The sequence below is a fragment of the Anopheles coluzzii genome, chromosome 3 (genome assembly GCF_943734685.1).
Source record: "Anopheles coluzzii chromosome 3, AcolN3, whole genome shotgun sequence".
Lineage (NCBI taxonomy): Eukaryota > Metazoa > Arthropoda > Insecta > Diptera > Culicidae > Anopheles > Anopheles coluzzii.
The window spans coordinates 3629805-3650200 of record NC_064671.1 but is presented as its reverse complement, the minus strand read 5'-3'; the positions used below and the strand labels follow the sequence as shown (position 1 = coordinate 3650200).

At 48.1% G+C, this 20396-nt stretch overlaps 3 protein-coding genes across 4 annotated transcripts; 1 reads left to right on the top strand and 2 right to left on the bottom strand.

Annotated features, from left to right (window-relative positions):
• The first annotated feature begins 1831 nt into the window (after nt 1-1831).
• On the top strand, nt 1832-5865 carry LOC120956881 (17-beta-hydroxysteroid dehydrogenase 13-like). Its single transcript, XM_040378661.2, has 4 exons — nt 1832-2534; nt 4922-5178; nt 5246-5359; nt 5460-5865. The coding sequence occupies exons 1-4, from the start codon at nt 1938-1940 to the stop codon at nt 5539-5541; spliced, it is 1050 nt and encodes a 349-aa protein (XP_040234595.2). The 5' UTR covers nt 1832-1937; the 3' UTR covers nt 5542-5865.
• Nucleotides 5866-7373: 1508 nt separating this feature from the next.
• LOC120958815 (uncharacterized) lies at nt 7374-8780 on the bottom strand. The gene is made up of 3 exons (XM_040381841.2): nt 8663-8780; nt 8082-8407; nt 7374-7986 (listed from the first exon to the last, which is right to left on the bottom strand). The coding sequence occupies exons 1-3, from the start codon at nt 8675-8677 to the stop codon at nt 7824-7826; spliced, it is 504 nt and encodes a 167-aa protein (XP_040237775.1). The 5' UTR covers nt 8678-8780; the 3' UTR covers nt 7374-7823.
• Nucleotides 8781-15235: 6455 nt separating this feature from the next.
• LOC120958852 (uncharacterized) lies at nt 15236-20394 on the bottom strand. 2 transcript variants are annotated; one of them, XM_040381916.2, is made up of 4 exons: nt 18169-20394; nt 15968-16433; nt 15683-15831; nt 15236-15609 (listed from the first exon to the last, which is right to left on the bottom strand). In XM_040381916.2, the coding sequence occupies exons 2-4, from the start codon at nt 16430-16432 to the stop codon at nt 15381-15383; spliced, it is 843 nt and encodes a 280-aa protein (XP_040237850.2). In that variant the 5' UTR covers nt 16433; nt 18169-20394; the 3' UTR covers nt 15236-15380. The 2 variants fall into 2 exon arrangements, with proteins under 2 accessions (XP_040237850.2, XP_049465332.1); XM_049609375.1 differs by having other exon boundaries at nt 15968-20394.
• Nucleotides 20395-20396: the final 2 nt, after the last annotated feature.

Below are 20396 nucleotides of genomic sequence, written 5' to 3'. Positions count from 1 at the left end.
TTTTAATCAAACGAATTCAAACACTGAATAAACTAACGTCAATATTTTGACTCGTACTGTCTTACATCATCGCAACGGTCAGCAGAGCATGATCGTGCAAAGTTTAGTGATCTTGTCATAAAGCTAAACTTTCACGATTGGTCCAATTAAAACATTCAAACCGGATTGCTCTTAGCTGTTTTTATAGCTCATCAGAGAAAGTCTGCTTTACACACACTGGATTAACTGCTAACTGCCAAAAACTATACACTCTGTAGCGTTCAAATATTTGACCAATTACCTGCGACACAATCATTAAACGGCAAATAATGCGTTGCCTAAGCAAACAGCTTGTTGATTTAAGTGCGTCTGAGGGCCTAGGACAGAAACGTTCATTATTTTCGTGTTGATGATCGAACGAGAAACCCCCGAGACTGACTGACTGACTGACTGACTGGCCCGGCTGATCGTACCCATGACAGTGAACTTCATCAACAACGGCGAGCGCGTCAACAAATAGTGACTCGGCGCACTTGACCAAAATCTGTAACGGGTGTGCAGGGGAGGGGGGGGGGGATGAATTGGGTGGTCGAAGTACGCCCCAATGTACGTCACAGACAATGTTTAATGTTGAAGTGGGTAGCGGGTGAAGTGGTGGCGACTGTCCCACAACGCGACCAACCCCACCGTTTGTGTTTTGTAGGTGATCGATCTTGCCAATATTGATTTAAGTTTACGAAAATGAAATTTGAGTAAACAAAGTGGGAAAAGACAAGAACTGAGTCAGATGGAGGCAGACAGGTCTGCACGTCTCCGGGCAGCAAAACCTAAATAGTTTAAAATAATAGTCAATCAATAAGATGTTTGTAAACATGTGCTGTCCCCCCATAATGTCGCAAAAAACAGATGATCATTCCAATCAACATCCAATGAACAACAGCAACAAAAAAGTGTCAAACCAATGCATCCGTAATTTGTTGTTGCGGCATTTTTTTTAAGGTTTGATGGAAGGAAGCACGCACACTAACGAAACGAAAGATTCAAACGCATGTAAGCGTTAGCGTTATTATTATCAAAGGCAATGATTGGTGCTAATTTCATACCCGTTCACGTACAGCATGTGCCCCTCGCGGACGTACATGTGCCGTTGGCATGGCATTGAGTAACGTCCGGCGATCAACAACAGTAGTAGTCACCGCAGCGAGAACCGTAACCAATAATTCAAGATTCTCATTATAAGTGAGAATACAGCAGCGACAAAAAAGAAGCCTTAGAAGAAACAAAACCAAACCTACGGCTACGTTTTGCCTGGATGTTTGCACATTTGTGTTGGATAGAACTCGTCTCCGTACGTCATCACTGTGGATCATTTGCTGCTGGTGGATGTCTCCATCCGAAAGAAGAAATAAAAAACAAGACGATACGGTGGAAAGCCCGCCAATGATCGACACGCAAAAAGGAAGCGTGATTCGGAAGGTTTTGTCTTGGAAGATGGACGCACTATGGGATGCTGCGTGAGATAATAATTTAGAAAATTTATGTAAATAACAACAGCACCCGGCATTTGGCATAGTTTTCTGCAAATAGATATATATGCACATCGAAATTTGCAAAAGAACGCAAATCAAAGTTTGCGCAAAATGCACCGAATGTGTAGCACATGATAACCCGCCTGGTAAATAATATATTTTGCTAAAAAATATGCAATAACCACCACGGCGGTTAACAACCTTTTCCACACTGTCTCATAGTGATCATCGATCAACACGCGGTTCTCCCCACCCGGTGCAAAGCCTCCCCCTTTGGATAACCTCTTGAGAGAGGGGAGCGCGCGCTCGCGCGGACCAACACACAATCCGTTAACGCACAGCCACCCTGCGCGCTGTCAGTGTCCGATACCGGCGACGTCAGTGCCAGTCTGTCCCTGGAACTCGTGGCTATCGCGTCGCTCGAAAAAGATGAAGCCGTCCGCGACCAGTGAACGAACGAACGGGTTGGCGTCTCCCACCGAGACGTTCGAAGAGGAATCGGTCACACCATCTTCCACCGAACCACCGCATGTCCGGCTCGTGATCGCCCTCGAACCCCTGCTGACGGTGCTCTCTATTGTGCTGGACCTGGTGAAAGTGGTCCTGCTCGGTGTGCCGCTAATAGTGCGCGAAATCTACACCATGTTTGTCCCGCGCCCACAGAAAGATGTGCGCGGCCAGGTAGCGCTCATTACCGGCGGTGGCAATGGGTTGGGTCGTGCGATGGCTCAGCTGTTTGCGGCTCGCGGTTGCCATCTGGTGCTGGTGGACATTGATCTGCAAGCGGCCGAGCGGACGGCCGAGGAGCTGAGGCAGCAGTACGGCGTGGCAGCTCGTGCTTACCGCGTGGATGTGTCCCAGTACGAGCAGTGCCGGGCGTTGGGCGAACAGATTGAGCGGGATGGCGCCGGCCCGGTGGACATACTGATCAACAATGCCGGGCTGATCATGTTTGCGTTCGTGAACGATTCCGATGTCGAGCGGGCGAACAGCGTGATTGATGTTAACATGAAGTCGCACGTATGGGTAAGCTCACTCACTCAGCCCTGTGCGGGACCACTCTCCGGTTCCCAAGTCTCAAGGCCAAGGGTGCCATCGGTCATGCTGCATCCTGTTTCCGTTTGCGTTCGCGACGCTGCGACGGTTAAGTGCATCTAATCGTCACACAAACAGCGTGTTCACGTGTGTGTGTATGTGCGTTGTGCGTATACAATTGAGGAAGCTGTGTAGACGATCGGTGAAGAGTGACCGTTAGAGATGCTTCTCGCGAAGGTGTGTCGTGTGTGGATATTATTCACGCGTGAAGAGCGTTAAAATTAAATGACCACATATTTACCATAATGTGTATGTGTGTATGGCGATCGAAGAAGTGGAAGTCGTAATGTGTACTTCTGTGTGCTCCGATCAGCTGTGACGAAAGGGATGAGTTTTAAAAGATCGCTGTTTAACGTGTCTGACCAGATACAATTAAAGTGGCTGACCTTGTGAACACCATCAGGGGCATTTGAAAACAAACCAAACTGGACATTAATACTATTTTAATCCAACTTCGATCCACTTTATACGACTCTCGCTCATCAACCTCCCGGATCAAGATAAATCAATTCGATGGAAGAGAAATTTCGAAGTCAATTGTTGTACCCTAAAACCCACGAAGGCCAAACTACCTTCGCCAGCGTGAGCTACATTTGTGGGTATAGCTCGATTTCCCGTTTTTGGCTTTTTGGCGGAATGCTCTTACGTAAAGTCAAAAGTGACGGGAACTCATGCCGGTTTGCCTATCCGAATGTCCGGCTGATATTTTTGCAGATAATACATTTTACTAAAACCTGTTTTAGAAATGTATTGTAGAGTTGTGTAATCTTGAAGCTGAAGGCTACAGCTTTGTGCGTTTCACAAACCTTTTTGATCGGGGGTTCGATTTTTGCCCATTCATGATGTTGATTGAAATGCGTCCTATGATCTCCCTCTCTCCAGCAGTGATCGTGGGCCTGGCCTTTTCTTTTAGCACGGCAAAATAGCCATACTTTTGCAAGCTGTCTGCGATGTTGCCCATTCAATCGAATGGGCAAGCGTTTTCTGTATAATGTTGTCTAATCATGTGGCTCGTGAACGAAACTCCACTGCCAAGGTTAGGTGAGATAGAAATTCTTTAAACACACCATAGCAGGTCTCAATGTTCTTCTAAAAAAGAGGCAGACGAAACATTTCACAATGATTTATGCCACAAGCAGGAAGTACCCACTAGAGTAGAACGTCCAATAACATTAACAGGGCGATACAGATTTTTATATCTGAAGATGCTCCAACATACAGTAACACTTCAGGTAGCTTCTGACGATCTTAACGAACTTTTAACTATCACGTTCAGTGGGAAAGGCCAAAGTGGCAAAGGGGGGTGAACAATACAGTGGAATCAAAACACAGGGTCTGTTTTTGTGTGCCTTCTATGCTTTGCACATGCTATTCGATCGTTTTGATCATTTACAACACATGCAGGTTATTTAGAAGGGCAGGCGGGGTGAGTTTTGCGTTATTTTGTGTTGTCATTTTTGCTAATAAGTGTTTTTACACTGCCTGCCATGAGTTGGACATTCGTCAATCAATCCGGGTTAAGTGTGTTTCTTTGTCCAGTCTGAACGATATATCAATATCGCAAGTGATGGGAACAATATTATCAAAACAATTTGCTTTTTGCGGACTATTTTTGGCGCTGTAACGAACCACCATAGCGCGAAAAACGAGTTTACTTTTATGTACTTTTTTATGTGTCTTCACTTAAAACCGGAATGAGGTGAAGGAAAACTTTCAAAAAGTTAACATGCACTGAGGGCTAACTTGTTTGAATAAAATAAAAAAAATCTCAAAATCGAAACCCCGAAAGTGGCATCGAGTAGTGATGGTAAAGTTCCGAAAAAGGGATGGATTGAAACCGTTCACTTATTGGAACCAATCCATCCATATTGGAACCACAATGGAACCAAAAGGTTTTTTTAACCGGGTAATCGGGTAATGTAACTGATTCTGGGTCGGCCTGGTTCGATCTGTTCGATTGAAAGTCTGCTCATCCCGTAATTTGGTGATAAATCTTAATAAGTCTGCATAGTCTACAAGTGCAAATCGTTACTCCGATCAAGCGTGGGTTCCACGCCAGGTTCGCTCACAATTCCCCATCACTAGCATGTGATGGTGTCCAAACACTGAGATAATCAATCATTTTGATAGGATTTTGCAATCTGCGTTTTGCGATATGTTCGCCAAAAAATGCCACACAGCGAAAGAAGAAAAGCACGTTAGACACAAAATGATACCGTCGCATTCGCGCCACTATTTACTATGCAAATGACGATGCCAAAATTTAACGATAAGCTATATATTTTTCTTAACTGAATTGATTATCTCATTCCACGCAGATGACGAAAGTGTTTCTGGATGGAATGATCAAGCGTAAACGGGGCCACATCATTGGCATATCGTCAATGTCCGGCATGTACGCCTTCCCGTGGGGCGTCGTCTATTCGGCGACAAAGTTTGCCGTTTCCGGATTCATGGCTTCGCTAACGGAGCAGCTGCGCATCCAGGGACTTTCGAAAAGCGTTCGAACAACCTGCGTTAACCCGTACTACGTGACGACACGAAAAGATGTTATTGAGTTCCTGCAGAAACCAAGGTATGCCCATCTTTCATACAACTAATAAGTACACGAAATAATGCGCCGTCGTCTTATTCTGTTTTAGGTTTGCTCCACTGACGGTAGATGAGGCCGCTCGTGAAATTGTAAAAGGAATTCTACGGCAAGATATCGTTGTGACGATACCACGATTATTTGGCGTTTTTACACGGTTTATGTTGTGAGTAATTTGGCGAACGGTGATCCCCAACTTCGAAAACGGAAATAAGACTGATCGTGCTGTTACTCCTCTCTCTCGCTCTCACACACACTCTTCCCAGGTTCTTCCCAGTGCCAGTTCAGCAGCTCGTTCGAGATTATTTAATCCGCGAATATGAGCTTAACAACAATCTACACATGTAAACCACGTAGCCGACAAGTGAGGCCTTTTTTTGTTTACCGAAAATGACCGAATAAATACGTTCAATTGCTGTCCATAGTGCCGATAATCATTAAGCAGAGTGACTCGAGGTTTATGCCTGATTAGTATTTGAAAACTTCGTACGGAATAGCTCGATCGTTATACTGTGTTAGTCATTCGTTGCCTTGTGTAGCAGTTGATTATTGTGTATGCAATGGGTTGCATACGACAGATGAGCTTAAAGTGAATTAAACTACTTGAAGTGATAGATCCTTTAAATGATAGTGAATAAAAATTATAATGGGGGATATGTGTCAAACAAACTACATTTCCAATGCGTTTTGTTTTAGATTACAAAGAATTTCCAGCCACAATTTTTTTGAATTGGTAGTTACGACGATCAAATGGTGGCCTAAAGATAGACGATAATTGTTAATGAATGCAAAAACTTACTTCCGCAGTTCCGTAGCCTTTCCTAGTATCAAAATCATTCATTTTTTTCAAATGTTTTGGACAAGAAATTGTCTTCTTCTTTTCGAAGGAGCAACTATTTAAGTCTGCATTCTAAGAACCCGTACTATCCCTCTCAAGGACTTGGCTTCTTATCTTTGATCCATCGTTTTATCAGTAACAGTGTAGTAAAGTAGTGTACACGAATTGAACCCACGACGAGCGTATATTAACGGCACGTTTGACAGCTTCACCACAGGGCCAGCGAGATTGCATTGCGCTCTGAGTTAATATAAAACCAATTGTTCGATGTATAGTTTTATTTGTATTCAGAGTATCTATCATAGTTGAAAGTTTGAATTAGAAAATGCTACTTTGAATAATTTATAACAAAATTATATTGTAAAATTTAGATCATGTCTGCACTAGTGATGGATAAATTCAACAAAAATCCGGAATCGCTACCGAATGACTCCGCCAAAATCGAAAGCGGTTCCGGAAGGTAGGTGCAACATTCCGAACTCGGAGCCGTCCGGAGCCGCTAGTTGGCAGCCGGAGCAGGGCAGAGCCGTCCGGAGCCAGTCGGAGCCGGCTCCAACCGGTTTCGTCCGCTATGACGGCTCCGACTGGCTCCGGCTGCCGACTAGCGGATTCGGACGACTCCAGACGGCTCCGACGGCTAAAACGGTTCCGATGGCTCCGGACGGCTCCGAACGGCTCCCAAGGCTCCGGACGGTTCCGAGCGGAATCGACGGAGTTAATTTGTCGGATTTGGAGCCGGAGTAGCAATGCTCGGAAGCGATTCCGAGCCGTGGGTGCGATTCCGATGACCCATCACTAGTCTGCACTAGCTTCATATGCCGACATAGGACCATTCCATAAAGCCCATAATGCTATGATAATAGTCCGGATAGGCTTAAGAGGCTTATATTGGCCGAAAAGACCGCATAGAGCAGGTGAATTAAAGCAGCAGAAGAAGATATGATCCCCAATTCTGCTATATCATGCTGAATAATACGATCATGTACACTTTAGCCTCTTAATACATAAAGAAAATTAAGATCCCGCGATACAGTCGTCAACTTGCACGGCTTAAGAACATGCTCAGCATGGTTTCAAGCCCCATATGGACCAGACTCAGGACTCTGACTGCTATGCAAATACCAATAGGCTCATTAGAAGCTTCGCTTGCCCTGAACCGACTAAGGTTGTGGCGCCAAATAAGAATAAGAATAGAAGAAGGAGCTAGAATCTTTGGATCAACAGTAAACATTTTTGATCACTTAGCTGTTACCAGTACAAGCGTTACCATTCCCCCCACAACCCACAACATGAATGTTCGGTGTAACATCGAATTCATTTAAACGCACTACAACATAATCCGTTTGATTCTTAAATCAATTGCATTTCAATTTCATTTGCGATGTGTGCGATTGCACGCTGAGATAACATAGTCGATGAAGATATTTGCTGTTGTTGTTGCAGTTGTAGTTTCACAGATTCTTTTTGTTTTTTTTTTTTACAATGATATTTCCCATAAGTTCTCCAATGCTTTTGATTGTTGCGCTCTTATCGCTCTTGCTTGTTGAATCAATCACTCTAAGGAACACAGCTAACATCTCTCCTACTAAAGAGGCAGTATTTCATGCACAAAACACTAACGAAAACAAACCAGTACCAGTTATTTACACAACCATGGCAAACGTGGGAAGATGTACAGGGTAGGGGTAGAACGGATGAAAATTGCGCAAGGAAGGAAGAAACGTGTGGTCACAGATCGATAGTATGATGAAGGGTAGTGTGGGGAGGGTCAGGAATTGGGAAGGCGAATGTCTTAGCAGTACGGGAAGTTCGGGCAGGTGTGCGGGGACACTCCGGCCGGGTACTGGCGGGAGGTGTATCCTGGCAGTGGGGCAACCTGAGGAACGCCAGCCTGAACGGTGTTATCACAGTACGGATAGTTCGGGCACGACTGCGGGTTCACTCCAGCGGGGTAACTGTGAGGGGGAAAAGAGCGAATGGAAGCGGACGTTGTAGCAATATTGAACTTGTGTGAAGGTGCGGAAGAGGTCTCGGGGAACCTTGAACCTACCGGTCACCACCGGCCGAGGGGCTGGGAGCTCCAATGTAGTTGTGGCTCGGGCCAGTCAGGGCCTGGTACGAGTGGGGAGCTCCGTGGTAGTAGGCGGCCGGGGCCGGAGCAGGGGCAGGGGCGGCGTTCCAGCTGGGCTGAGCGTTCCAGTTCGGGTTCCAGTGGTTGGCGGCATGGTTGTTGTACGGGTTCGGGCTGTGCAGGGCCGCGTTATCGCAGTTCGGGTACGACGGGCAGCGGGACGGATCGACTCCGGCCGGATACTGGGCGGCTGGCTGATGTTGGGGCTTAGCGGCTACCACGGCGGCAAAGGCCAAAACAGCGATCTACAAGCAAGCGCACAAGCACAGGAAGCAACGATTAGCATCACCAGACTTTGGATTAGACACAGTTGCACATCCGATTCATCACGCCCCCTGCACACTGATTGCACACGATCCTCTTCCACATAATTCCACATTTCTGACAGCCATTCTCTGTTGGGGCTGTCTATCCTCGCACACACACACACACAGGTCAGGCTCAACCCTTCAAAGGGTTTGATCCCTCATACCCTTTGTGACACCCTCTGAATTGCTTACCACTTTGGAGAACATTTTGGGATGCAGAGTATCTCTTGCGTTCAATCTTCCGTATGCACACAGGCAAGTTGGACTTTTATGTTACCGAAACACGGACTGTTGTTCGCTTAACACAAAACTTCCAAACCGAGTACCGAATACTGATCTCCGAAAGGACAATACCGAGCTTTTATAGTAAAAACCACACCACACCCAGCCGATCGGGCCCGGCCACGAGGTTCGTCGCTCGCGTTCGGGGCGCTCTCTCGTGAGCCTCGTGGAGCCGTTCTAGGTATCCCCTCCCTGCGGCTCCACCGAGCAGCCGAGGTTCGAGCAGCCCCCTACCTTAGCTCCACCTAGCCAAACACCAACGGCGAACCATTAAAGGGAAGGGTGCCCACGAGCGCCACCGACGATTTCTTTCTCCGCGCCGAAATCGATCCATTGGACCACTCGACCGTACCCGTACGCCGAGAGCCCGAACATTCTCCCCCGAACGATCGGCTCGAGTAGTCGGCGGTTACAGTTACAGTACTACCCGGGCGGGTGAACCCCTTCAACCCCCCCCCCCCCCTCCACCACGGCAGGGCTAGAAGAGGGTGGTGATCGATCAGCAGTGCCAGTGCCGGTTGTAGTCCGTCCGTTTGCGGAGCGTACAATTAACGCGGCGGCCGGTTTTATGAGCCAGCACGGAAATTGGGTGTATGAGCACATCTATCTCCCCCTCGCCCCCCACCATTTCCCGTCTTGCACCATCCCCCAAGCAACCTCTGACCTCTGTCTCGCGCCAAATGTGACACCGACGCAGGCTACAAAGGTTCGTCGCCGACCGATCGTTGTGTTCACGTATGCGTGCCGGGGAGGAAGCGGAACAGATTACCAAAATCGGAGCAAAAAAAAACAAGACACGCACCAAACAGAACACGTTTCATGTGATCGACAAAACAACAGGTACAGAAGTAAATTAAAGAAACATTCCTCGCAGACATGATACGACGCACGATCAGGTATTACAGTGCCTGCAAGATCGTGCTAAGTGGCTCGATCTGTTTAATCTTCTTGTCTTCAACAGGCATAGGGACGCTGTTTTTGGAAACAAGAAGCATATTACGTGTAGGAAATTCGATAATGATCATTACAAATTGTTGTCCACTCCCACACCCAGCGGTCCTTTCGGTACTCCCAGGAAGAGGAAGGCACAAAAAAACTTTAACAAATTCCAACAACGCACCCCTGGCACTCGCCGCGCTAGAGGCTAGTCGGGAAGCTATATCTTCCATCTTGTCATGTACTGTAGGCGACTCCGGGGCACTTTTACACCTTCGACCACCTTCCTGTACCGCCACATCAGCGACCGTGTAAATAACAACAAGTTGCCCTTGATTGCTGGTCCGGAAAAGTATGATTCTGCGTCAACGCTCCCCTCCCATCCCCTCAGCACCTCCGCCCCTGCGTTGTAAAGTTTTCTTTATAATATTTTAGTCTCAGTCGCTTTCAGGCGCGCCACGGTTCCTCTGTGCCACGGTCCAGTTCGCCTTCGCCTTCGCGTCAGCGAAACAGCGAAAGTGAGCGCCACCACCGAAGAACCAGCGGCATGGAAGCGGAAGGGAAAGGCATCTAGGCACCACCGCGACGCACCCCTCTCCAAACGCGCCAAACCAGATCCTACCAGCGGAGCCGCATAGAGAGATCAGTCGGTTTGGGTTTGCTGTTTATTCTCTTTTTTTTTTGTTCTACTGTTTTGCGTGAATGCGCGAAACCGAAGCGCCATGTGTGTGTCGTTTGGTCACACTTCTAGCCCAGCCAGCGAAGAGAATGGATGCAGAGCGGTCCTTCTAGCCCTATCGACATCTTTCCGATGGCCCCCGGTTGACCGAGGCGTGTATAGGAAAGGGCTTGCGAGTGTTGCATTCTTTCCCACGGGCGTCATTTCCTAGTGTTGCAGTGTTACGGCGAGCGTGTGGCCGGTTATGATCGCGTGTTTGCGCACCCCCGGCTGCGCACAATTCGACTGTGCAATGACACAGACACGACCACGTGGTGCGGTGTGGCTCTGCATTGCTGCGCATACGATCATTAAAGTTAAACGCCTCTGCCAGTGGCTCTGGTAATGATCGCCAGTGAGCCTAATGAGGAGCTGTAGGTGTAGGTTTTTGGGGGCGAGCAATTAACGCACGACGAGCCTGTGTGAAGGGGGAGGATGCGTGAAAGCGCATTCGTTTTGGTGCGAGAAATCAATTGCACGATGAGTGCAATCCGTTCAGTTCCTTCGCCAACACCTTCCAATTCGCTTTCGGTTTCTTTCGGGTGGGTTTTCGTGGCTTAGTTTGGGGCACTTTGGACAACACTGGCATTGGGAAATGGAAAAGCCATTCACTGGGAAGGTGTTGGGAAATGTGTAGCTCAAATAGAAGTGAAATCTAAGATCACTAAGTTGAGAGACCGTTCGGATGGCGATTGATCGGATGACAAACGGCGCAACAGAACCATGCGACAAAGATAATCTAAAACCATTCATCTCACAGCAGCACTATTAAGATGTTAATTGATGTTATGATGTGATGGTGAATACAATTTAATTAAATTTTATTATTATCTCGCAAAGCTTATCGTGAATCTTAAAAAACACAAATTAAGTTGTGTGTTTTATAGTTTCCTTTAGGATAAAATTGCAAAAAAAAACACGGAATCAACATTCTACTTCGCACCTACTGTTTTATTGGTTCTCTACACCCAAAGCGCCATAAAACGATTACTAACTCAGGCGTTGCTGATTGGAATCCGCAGAAAAAAAACATCGCAAAAACCATACAACAAAACATTTATTCGAAAGGATTTCAACACCCTTTCAACAGGCCCGAACGGGCCGCATCCGCCGCAACTAACAACCATGTATAAATTATGCTGCCGCACCTATGTGTGGCCACCCCAAATTGAATGGAACTGCGTTCGATCTGTGCCTGTTTTTGTTGTGTCCCCCCACACACACTTCCTGACAAATCTGCGCGGCCCAAATCGCCGAGCATTCCTCGCGGCAGTGTCCCTGAACTTCGCGCCTGTTACGCCCCGCGGTGATTGCGAATCACATCACAAGACAGTGACAGCGCACGATGACAATGACGGGGGGAGCACCATTTGGCCACCATTGATTTCGTACCGTCAGCCGTACCTTGTTCTGCTCCCGTACGTACCGATCGACGGTGCATCGATGCGTCCAGCTGTTGCTACCCCAGCACTGCTTCCTTTTTCCGAGTGCCGAAGTACAGCGGACACCTACGGCGGCGTCGTGTGTGCTCTCCTTCCGTGCGCGCCGCGCTCAGCGGTTGGAATTTGTGACGGGGTCAGCAAGATCTGCGCCTACTGATAAAACGCCACGGCACACACCGGATCGAGCCCATCGACCCATCGGACCTTGGGGATATTGCAGGCCACAGCCACTCGCACCGTACCAGAGGAGCACGCTTTTTTGCTGCCTGTCCGTCTATCTGTCTCGCTTCGGCCAACCCGGCAGGAGAGCCGGTTCGGGCGCCACAAATGGAAATGGAAACAATCGCTTCGAGCGGAACGATGCGGCCAAGAAGGAAGCTGAGCGAGCGCGCGATCGGATCCGGCAATCGGCCGATTACAAAGTGTACACTTAGTATGGTTGGAGCCCCACACGCTCGTGCCACGCTAATGGGCTGCGTTAATGTGCCTTTGCTCCGGTGTACTACTAGTAGCACAGGCCACTACTGGCTACCAGACTTACCCGCGGAACCGTGCAAAAACGTCATTGTCATCCAGTGGACAAAGCGAAGTAGTGCGCAGCCAATGCACAACAACAACAACAACAACAACAAAAACGATCATTCAGGGGTGCTTTCGTTTAAATAAGGCTAGCATTGGGTGGTTGGTGCCCTCGATCAACCGTGTGCGTTTGTGTGTTTGGATCGCGTGTGGTGAAGCAGAGCTGATCGGTAGGTCGCTGTTGCTACTGGATTTTCTGCGCAAGGAGAGTGTCTTCGCAATCTGCGAACATTAGCGCACGATAGATTTGAATCGCGCTCGATCGCTCGCCAGGAAACTCCCATCAGGCATTGCCTAGGGAAAGAGAAAGAGAGCAAACCACGAAAAAAACAAAATCCCGACCAAAGCTGCCAAGAATGGTGAAGCAATTTCCCGTGCGCAGCAAGTGCACTGTTATGTGGCTGGGTGTTTGTCGACTCCTTCACCGTTGCGCCATTGCGGTTCTGGTTGCGCTCGTGTGCTTTACTGCACCGATCGTTCCACGCCGATAGGGAAGCAAAATCGAACGAACAAGCTTGTGGTGGGTTATTGGTTCTTGTTGGGCTCGGGGTAGGACGATGGTAACGCGAAGCAAAAAAAAAAGGGAATGGGAATTATTGTGACCTTCCCGTGACCCACGCCTTCTCGTAATGGACCTCGATGGAGCCACCAAGAACCTGCCTGGTGGGTGCAAAGTGCTGATGCAACGTTTAAGAAGAGCATAGGAAAAGATTTGTACAAACATGGCCAAAGTTTATGAATTATCTGTGAAAGAATGTCAAAAGGAACATACAACTTATGGCGTAAGAAATGCCAATCAACGCATCGATTTCACCGCGATTTCCAATTGGATTTTTTTTAAAATCAAATTCCTTAGAGGAATCCAATCAATTTGGAATCAATTTCAAATCCAACTGCATTGCATGCACGTCGGGAAAGTCGTATTTTCCAAGCTAGCGAATTAATTAGCGCGATCTTGATCGCACTTCTCTTTGTTCAAACCGATCGAGCGTAAACATTTTTGTTTTACATCAACCGTAAACGTGATCAATAAAGCACATGCTTGGCAATTAGTTAAGCCAAGATATTGTCACGGAATAAAAATCTCTGCTACATGTTGATGTAAACTACACCCGTGTGAGGTAATTTGCAGCCGCTCTGCCCACAACCGAACGCGTCAACATCGATGGAGTAATAATCACGCAAAATTTAGAATTAGAACGTTACCAATATCCGTTACATTGCCCGCACGCCTATTAATAATCATTATCGGTGTATCGGAATGGCAGGGAGGGAGGGCTAGGTGGAGGACGGTTAAACACTACCCGCCCCCCGGCCAATGCTTCAGTCGTGAGCGGCAATAATCGCTCAATGATATTTCCTTTCCTCCCGGTCCTCCCCCCCCCCCCCTTTCCCACTAGTCAGGCCCACCCACACCACCGCGCCCCCATTCCCCGGCTGCGGCCGCTGTAATAACTTCATCGGCCGCTCACTTTCGCCCATCCGTCGTGAGGCGCAGCCTGGCGGAATGTGATGTGTTGCATATGCCTTACGGCCGGGTGGCAACGGATTTCTGCGCCCAGCTGATGCCGGGTGTCGCGATTAGCTCACCGCAAACACGACCAAACAAACACACGCGAATGCTATCCGCGGATTTGAGGGACGGCCCTCGGGATACCAGCTGACTCTTGCGGACTGTCACCTTTGTGGGGGTGTTAACGCGAAAACCGAAAGTAAGCCACGGCCAACGGAACTTCCCGGAGCCTGCATTTGCGAGGGACAAGGGACCTCACACAAAGTCAATCCCTATGAGCGTCTTGCCCTACCCCAGCCACCTTGCCGTGCAAAGTCAGGAAAATTACAGCAATTGTCTTTGACGCGAATGAATTCGATAGATGATTGATCGCGCACAACCAACACGGTTCAACGGTTCGCCGCCGGGCTCTGGGTGACGGTGGTGGTGATGGCGGTGGCTATCGTGAAACAAATTTTACAAATTGAATTCCAAACTGATCGCATGCGCTGGATCGCTTTGTGGTTGCGGGCGTGTTTCGTTAAACAGCCAGCCAGGGCATACTGGACGGCAGGTTGTTCTTGAGGTAAATTGTGGTTCGACAAGTTGCTCGGAACAAGAATTCTGCGGTCGAAGGTGTGTAAACAAATAATGCGCAATTTCGTCTGGCGTAATGGTTCTTCCTGAAAGGCTCTTAGATCACCAGCGCGAAGTGTCCAAATTTAGAACACAATCATTTATCACGCTCCCTAAGCCAAGTGGGTGTATCAAGAGCTTTCCAACGGGTTAATTAATCCAAATAGATCACTCTAATGAGATGCTATATTTACTTCTCCCGTGGTTCCAAATGAGTCACGAAGTGCCCGCAACGTAAAAGGCTTTCAATTTAATGTATGTAAAATTGCTCTAAGCTTGCCAAGCTTGCTGTAAATTATGCGCTCCCGGATATCATTACCAAGCGCCCCGTAATTACCACCTTATTTCTATCTAGCCTCCCCTCTGGTAGGTGTCAAAAATGCGGAAATGCACACCTGCCAGAGCACTGCAATGAGAGCACGGACAAACACAACGAGACTATCGATTCTGGTGTCAAATGCGCTTGGAGGGTAGATCGAAAAAACATCGTAAGGTCGAACACACGAGCTCTCCCACACCTGACAATTCAATCGTTTTTGACGTTGGAGATCCGTCTGGATTTAGCCATCACTCCAATGCACCACCTGTCACAAAAGGGCCTCTCTACATCGCTCGCACGATCTCCGCAATGCGAGCCAGCTGTTGCAGGAAAGTCGAGCAAACACAACGCCACAAATATGTTATGAATATTTACATCGTCTGATCTGATTTAATTTACATCGAATGCGAACCAACTGCGCCGGCGGCACGATCGGTACGGCGGCCAACGACTCCGGAGAAAAAGGCTTCCCGGGCGAATGGCTCTTTGCTGCTCGATGGTTTTGCTCAGTGGCCACCAATGACACGCAATATTGCATCGCGCAGGTAGATCAGATTCGTGGACTGTACGCAGCAGTCGTCAGCGAGCGGTACGGCGACTTGGTTGAGCAGCACGCTGCTGTGCCGCGCCGCTGGTATTACGTACAGCACGGTGAGGATGATAGCGCCCGCCAGTATCAGTTTGTTGGACTTGAAGCGGCGAAAACACTCCATATCCTTCATGGATGTCTTCAGGCTGAAAAGGGCGAGAAAACAGACGAATCAAACACACACGCCGGAACGATCTCTCGGTGCTCTGTATTAAAAACCTGTCATAGATGAGCGCTCTTTCAGCGACGGCCACCCGGAGCAGCCTAACTCCAATACTCGCAATCGTTTCCTTGCTTTCAATGTTTAGCGGCAGCAGGTACTGCTTGGAGAACCGTTCGAATGCACCCAGCAACAGTGACGATCGTAGCTGCAACGGTTCAACGAAGAAGGAAAAGTGTACCTTACCCACTCTGGGTGACCTTCTACCTAGATTTGCGCGCGGATGTGACAAGCCCTTCCGCTTCGACCGATCGATCGATCGATCGGTCGCTGCCTACACGTACCTCGCTGTCCAAAATCTTTATAACTTCGAACTCCACCGTAAGCATGTTCGTATCGATGGCAACGCTCACCTTGGCTGCTCGCTTCATAGCCGCCAGGTCCAGCTTTGATCCGAGGTTGCTGTACTTGGCGACGATGTCAAACACTGCCACCACGTACATCGGAAGTTGCCGCAGAAAGGCGTCTTTCTGCTGCTCGACCGTGTCCGGGAAAGTGACGGGCGATTGCATCCAGCTCTGGAAGGCGCGTACCAGCAGCAGCTCCAACGTATCGATCGTGGTGAACTCTATCGTTGGTGAGAGATGGAATTGGTTTGCGAGACCAATGACCATCTGCGCCAGCGGCTTCATGATGGAGTCGGTGTCGTATTCGTGCGATGCCCAGAGCAGCGCGTCCCGGTGGTAGATGGTTTTCCAATCTCCTTGAAATCCGGACTCATTGCTGAGCACCAACTCTTCGTTATTCATTCTGGAAAGATAAACGCTTCAATATGCAAGGAACATAATTCTCTTCCGTCGTTCTTCTCTGTAGCGTTCAACAATACTAAATCCTTGCAGCGTTACCAGCGCCAATTGTTCCGTTGGCATCAAAAGAGTTCCATTCCCAGCAACAATGCGCCAAAGGTGCAGTTCTTGCTCGGGAGTTGTTAACGACGCCATTGCAGGTCGAAACGCTGGCTTTGTGACATTTTAATTATTTAACGAATTGGTTCGACCTCAATTTATTCGCCCTAGCCTTTATCAAACGCTCCACATCGCGGGGGCCAATCGGGGCCTGAGCTTTATTTAGATTCCTGTGTGACATTTAAACGCCGGCTTGCAGTGTCGAGCAAACACACCGGACACCCCCGCAGCGTGGAGTGAGATATTGCCCTGGAGGGAGGGAGTTGAACTGAAAAACATTTCTCCACAAAGCCTGGCGGTGGTGCTAAAGCCTTCTTTTTCTGCGTCATAGCCCCGGCGCGGTGCATACTGCCGATATTACGTCACCTACAAGAAAAAGGGCCAGCTTGAAGCGAGGTGAGGGAGGGAGGCCTATCATATCCTGATGCAGAAATCATGTTTCTGCGCATAGTTGCAATGATGCAATGATAAATGATTTCTAATTGTGCGACTCGGGGAACCTGTGGAGTACCCAGCGTAATACCCAACGCTAAGTTCAATGGGAATCGTTAATGGATAACGATTATTGTCACCTCTAAGCAGCATGCAACATTTCTTTGTACTGGTGGTGGTAAATATGGAGCAGAATTTATGTGATGTGAGCCCATTGTACAAACTCAAGCTCGTAAACAAGTCGCAAGCAGCTCATTAATTGGGACAAAAAAAGGGAAGATTAATTGATGCCAGCGAGTTGACGCAGCAAAGGTAAATAGTTGTGTAATAATTCCAACAACCTTGCAACTATAAAGCTCCTTTCTTTCCTGTTCTTTCTAGCGTTCTTTACAAAAAAGACCAACCATTTCGTACTACAAAACCCCTTCACTCGATCATTCCCTCTTTTTTCTAAATTTATAGTTGTATCGTTCTAGCTACTGACGCCATCTTAAAGCACTCTCCCTTTCATCAGCCGGGACAGATAGGGGGCTCCACTTGTGCTCAAATATCAATTAGGCGTTCGCATTATACAACCACTAATATGATAATGCACGGCAGCCAGGATTTGCATACCGCTGCCGTACATTCAATCACGCGCTCGAGCCCTACCAGCTATGCGCGAGCCCTCGTGCCTCACTGTCTTAGGCAGGGGATAAAAAGAGCCGTTATTATTGGAACAATTTCAAACGCAGGCGCTACCTTTTTTCGCTCCCTTTTCCCTTTCCATCTCCTTCCTCCGCCAATCAAACGGACCCGTTGCATTCTCCTGCACCAAGCAACACCATTGCGTTGCGGATTTAAATGCCCAGCTCAACGGCTTTAACGGTGTTCCGGAATATAGCAACCGGTGTGCAGTGGGCACCCGTTTTGTAAAGAACCATAAATATTTACCGATTAGCGCAATCATTCAAGGCGGGTCAAATATTTCACTCCACCTAAGTGACATAATGAGCGTTATAAATAAGTTGTAATGTTTGGCAAACACACAGACACCTCCAACCGTTCAGCAAGGTATGTAGGTGTGTGGTGCCTGCGGAGCCGGGGCTTACTAATTTGTTGAAATGGCAACGGAACGAAGAAATAGTATTGCCGGCCCGGTATCTTACCTCAACCCCCTGGGTCTGTTGCAGGCTTAGCGACGCTTCAAGCGTGAAATTGAATCAAACACTGGTGTGCGGGCACGTTGAGTGAAATGTGTTCTTAGATTATCGCCACCGAAAAACCTTGCGAGCAAGCACGGACCACAAGCCCGATACAATCACGTCTCCGTGTGTAGTGCAGCCAGCGTCACCGCTGACAAACGGTTGACAGATTACGTCCAACACTATCAAAGCATGCTGTGGGAAGTTTAATCGTACGACACGATCAATCTGCCCCGTTGCTGCCCTGTCAACAAGTGTGCGGGTTCTGTATCGATCAAAGGGGCCATAGTACACGAGGGACACACACACACTATCAGATAATTTGCAGATTCGATCTTGTAACTTGATAATGCATTGAGTAATTTGATTTACTCGTTTGACTAATTTTGTAACATGATTAATACGATGGAGCGGGAGGACATTTATGAATCATCAAAACACACCTGTGATTGCCAGAAACGAACTGAACGGGGCATACAAACAAAATAGTCGGTTACGACCGTTTTCATAATCGGTCCACCATTTTCAGTGCATTTGTTAGCTACGTATCGAACGAATGTGATTTCGCAACCGTTGCGAGGTGACATGCGAACAGTTTTATAGCCCTCGTCGTAAACCATCACTGGACAGATAATTCGAACGGTGGTATCTATAATTGAGATATAAAACTATACAACCTTCGCTGGATATCCAACAGCTTGAAAGCCCATCGAGATAATCCACATTATGGCGCGATACTGTAACGGTAGCAACGGAAACGCTCGGACAGTCTCCGTCCAATGTCCAAACATCCGACAGCGAAATCCAAGCCAAGAACAACATCCAGTTCAGAAAGGCAACACCGAGACCCGAACTGAACCAGTATGCACCAAGAACCAAGAGTTGAAAGGTACAATCCACCGTGGTGATTAGATTTGTCGTTATAGCCTGTAATTAACAGCTCATGCACTTTATTAGAAACTTCTGCGTTGCTTGTCGTTACCGGTCGCTGTCGCCGGTATTTATGGCTTTCTTCCGATTTCCTGATGGCCTCGCCCCAGCACTGCCACCAGGGTGGAGCAATGTCGCAAACGTGCAACGGTGCAGCTAGAGTGAAAACGTAAATTAATTTCTATTAAAAAAAAACTATCCACAACGGCAGCCGCTGTACTTTGGACCGAGTTTTCCGCTCGTTTGCGATCGTTCAGCTTTAATTCTTTGTTTTACGAGGCGAAAAAAAGGGAATCAAACAGCACCCACACAAACGTCACGAACGTGCGGATCCGAATGGGGAAAGACATTGGCATTGATTTTATTTATGGCCGCACGGTAACTGCTCCTCTGTTGCGGTCAGTGCATTGCAGTGGTCAGATTACGAGCCCGTGCGCGCGCGCCCATAGCGATCGTTTCTGGGGAACGTCACTGCACCGCCTGAGACCGGTTCTCCAGGGACCAATGTGCCCGAGCAGCGTGTGTTCGCTTAGCTTACCTTCCGTTCGTCATGGTAAATCTTGCGAACCAGTTCAACGATTCGCAAAGTGCTGGCAAGAGCAACAGATCCCGTCCACACTCATTACTCCACCTGCGCCTAGCATAAGTGGTCGGAAATGGTCGCGCTGGAAAGCCATGGGCCAACGGAGCACCTGTGCAGGCCAACGGGGACCGACGGCAATACATAATTTCAAAAAGGAGGCCACACGCCTTACGCCCTCGGCACGATGTCATGTTCTGTTCCGCAGTACGGGGGCAGGCTATTCTAACCGACTACACCCGTATCGTATGAGGTAACTTTAAGAATGGGGTACTATCTAACACCTTCCCTTGCGTGCGACGGTAACAGAAAAATAAAAAGATATCGCGAAACGTTTGATCCAGCCCTACCAAGAGACGAAAGGTAAGCACGCTCTCTGGACAACTTTTAGCGTGGCTTAAACTTGCGTTGCAACCATGTCATGTTCAAGGTTCTGTCCGTGCGTAACACTGCACACATAACACGAACCGAACCTGGCGGTACGAATGCAACGCGGAAGTGGTTTTCAACAAACTGGTACCAGAGATCACCGAAAGGTAAGATTTCACAGATGATGTTTTTTTAAGCTTGGAATTGATTGGCTTCTTGGGTTTCACTCGACGACGAAACCCTTCTCGCTTTGTTCTGTCTCTGAAGGATTCATACTTCACTCTATCTCTATTTAAGCACATTTCGGACCATC

What these genes read in the sequence shown, in the direction of transcription:
- LOC120956881 (XM_040378661.2), top strand. Translation starts at nt 1,938, where the DNA reads ATGAAGCCGTCCGCGACCAGTGAACGAACGAACGGGTTGGCGTCTCCC. An exon ending in ACATGAAGTCGCACGTATGG is followed by an intron (nt 2,535 to 4,921) that starts GTAAGCTCACTC and finishes CATTCCACGCAG; the next exon opens with ATGACGAAAGTGTTTCTGGA. An exon ending in GTTTTTACACGGTTTATGTT is followed by an intron (nt 5,360 to 5,459) that starts GTGAGTAATTTG and finishes CACTCTTCCCAG; the next exon opens with GTTCTTCCCAGTGCCAGTTC.
- LOC120958815 (XM_040381841.2), bottom strand. An exon ending in CCCTCGGCCGGTGGTGACCG is followed by an intron (nt 7,987 to 8,081) that starts GTAGGTTCAAGG and finishes TCCCCCTCACAG; the next exon opens with TTACCCCGCTGGAGTGAACC.
- LOC120958852 (XM_049609375.1), bottom strand. Translation starts at nt 16,432, where the DNA reads ATGAATAACGAAGAGTTGGTGCTCAGCAATGAGTCCGGATTTCAAGGA. An exon ending in TAAAGATTTTGGACAGCGAG is followed by an intron (nt 15,832 to 15,967) that starts GTACGTGTAGGC and finishes GAACCGTTGCAG; the next exon opens with CTACGATCGTCACTGTTGCT. An exon ending in AGAGCGCTCATCTATGACAG is followed by an intron (nt 15,610 to 15,682) that starts GTTTTTAATACA and finishes CGCCCTTTTCAG; the next exon opens with CCTGAAGACATCCATGAAGG.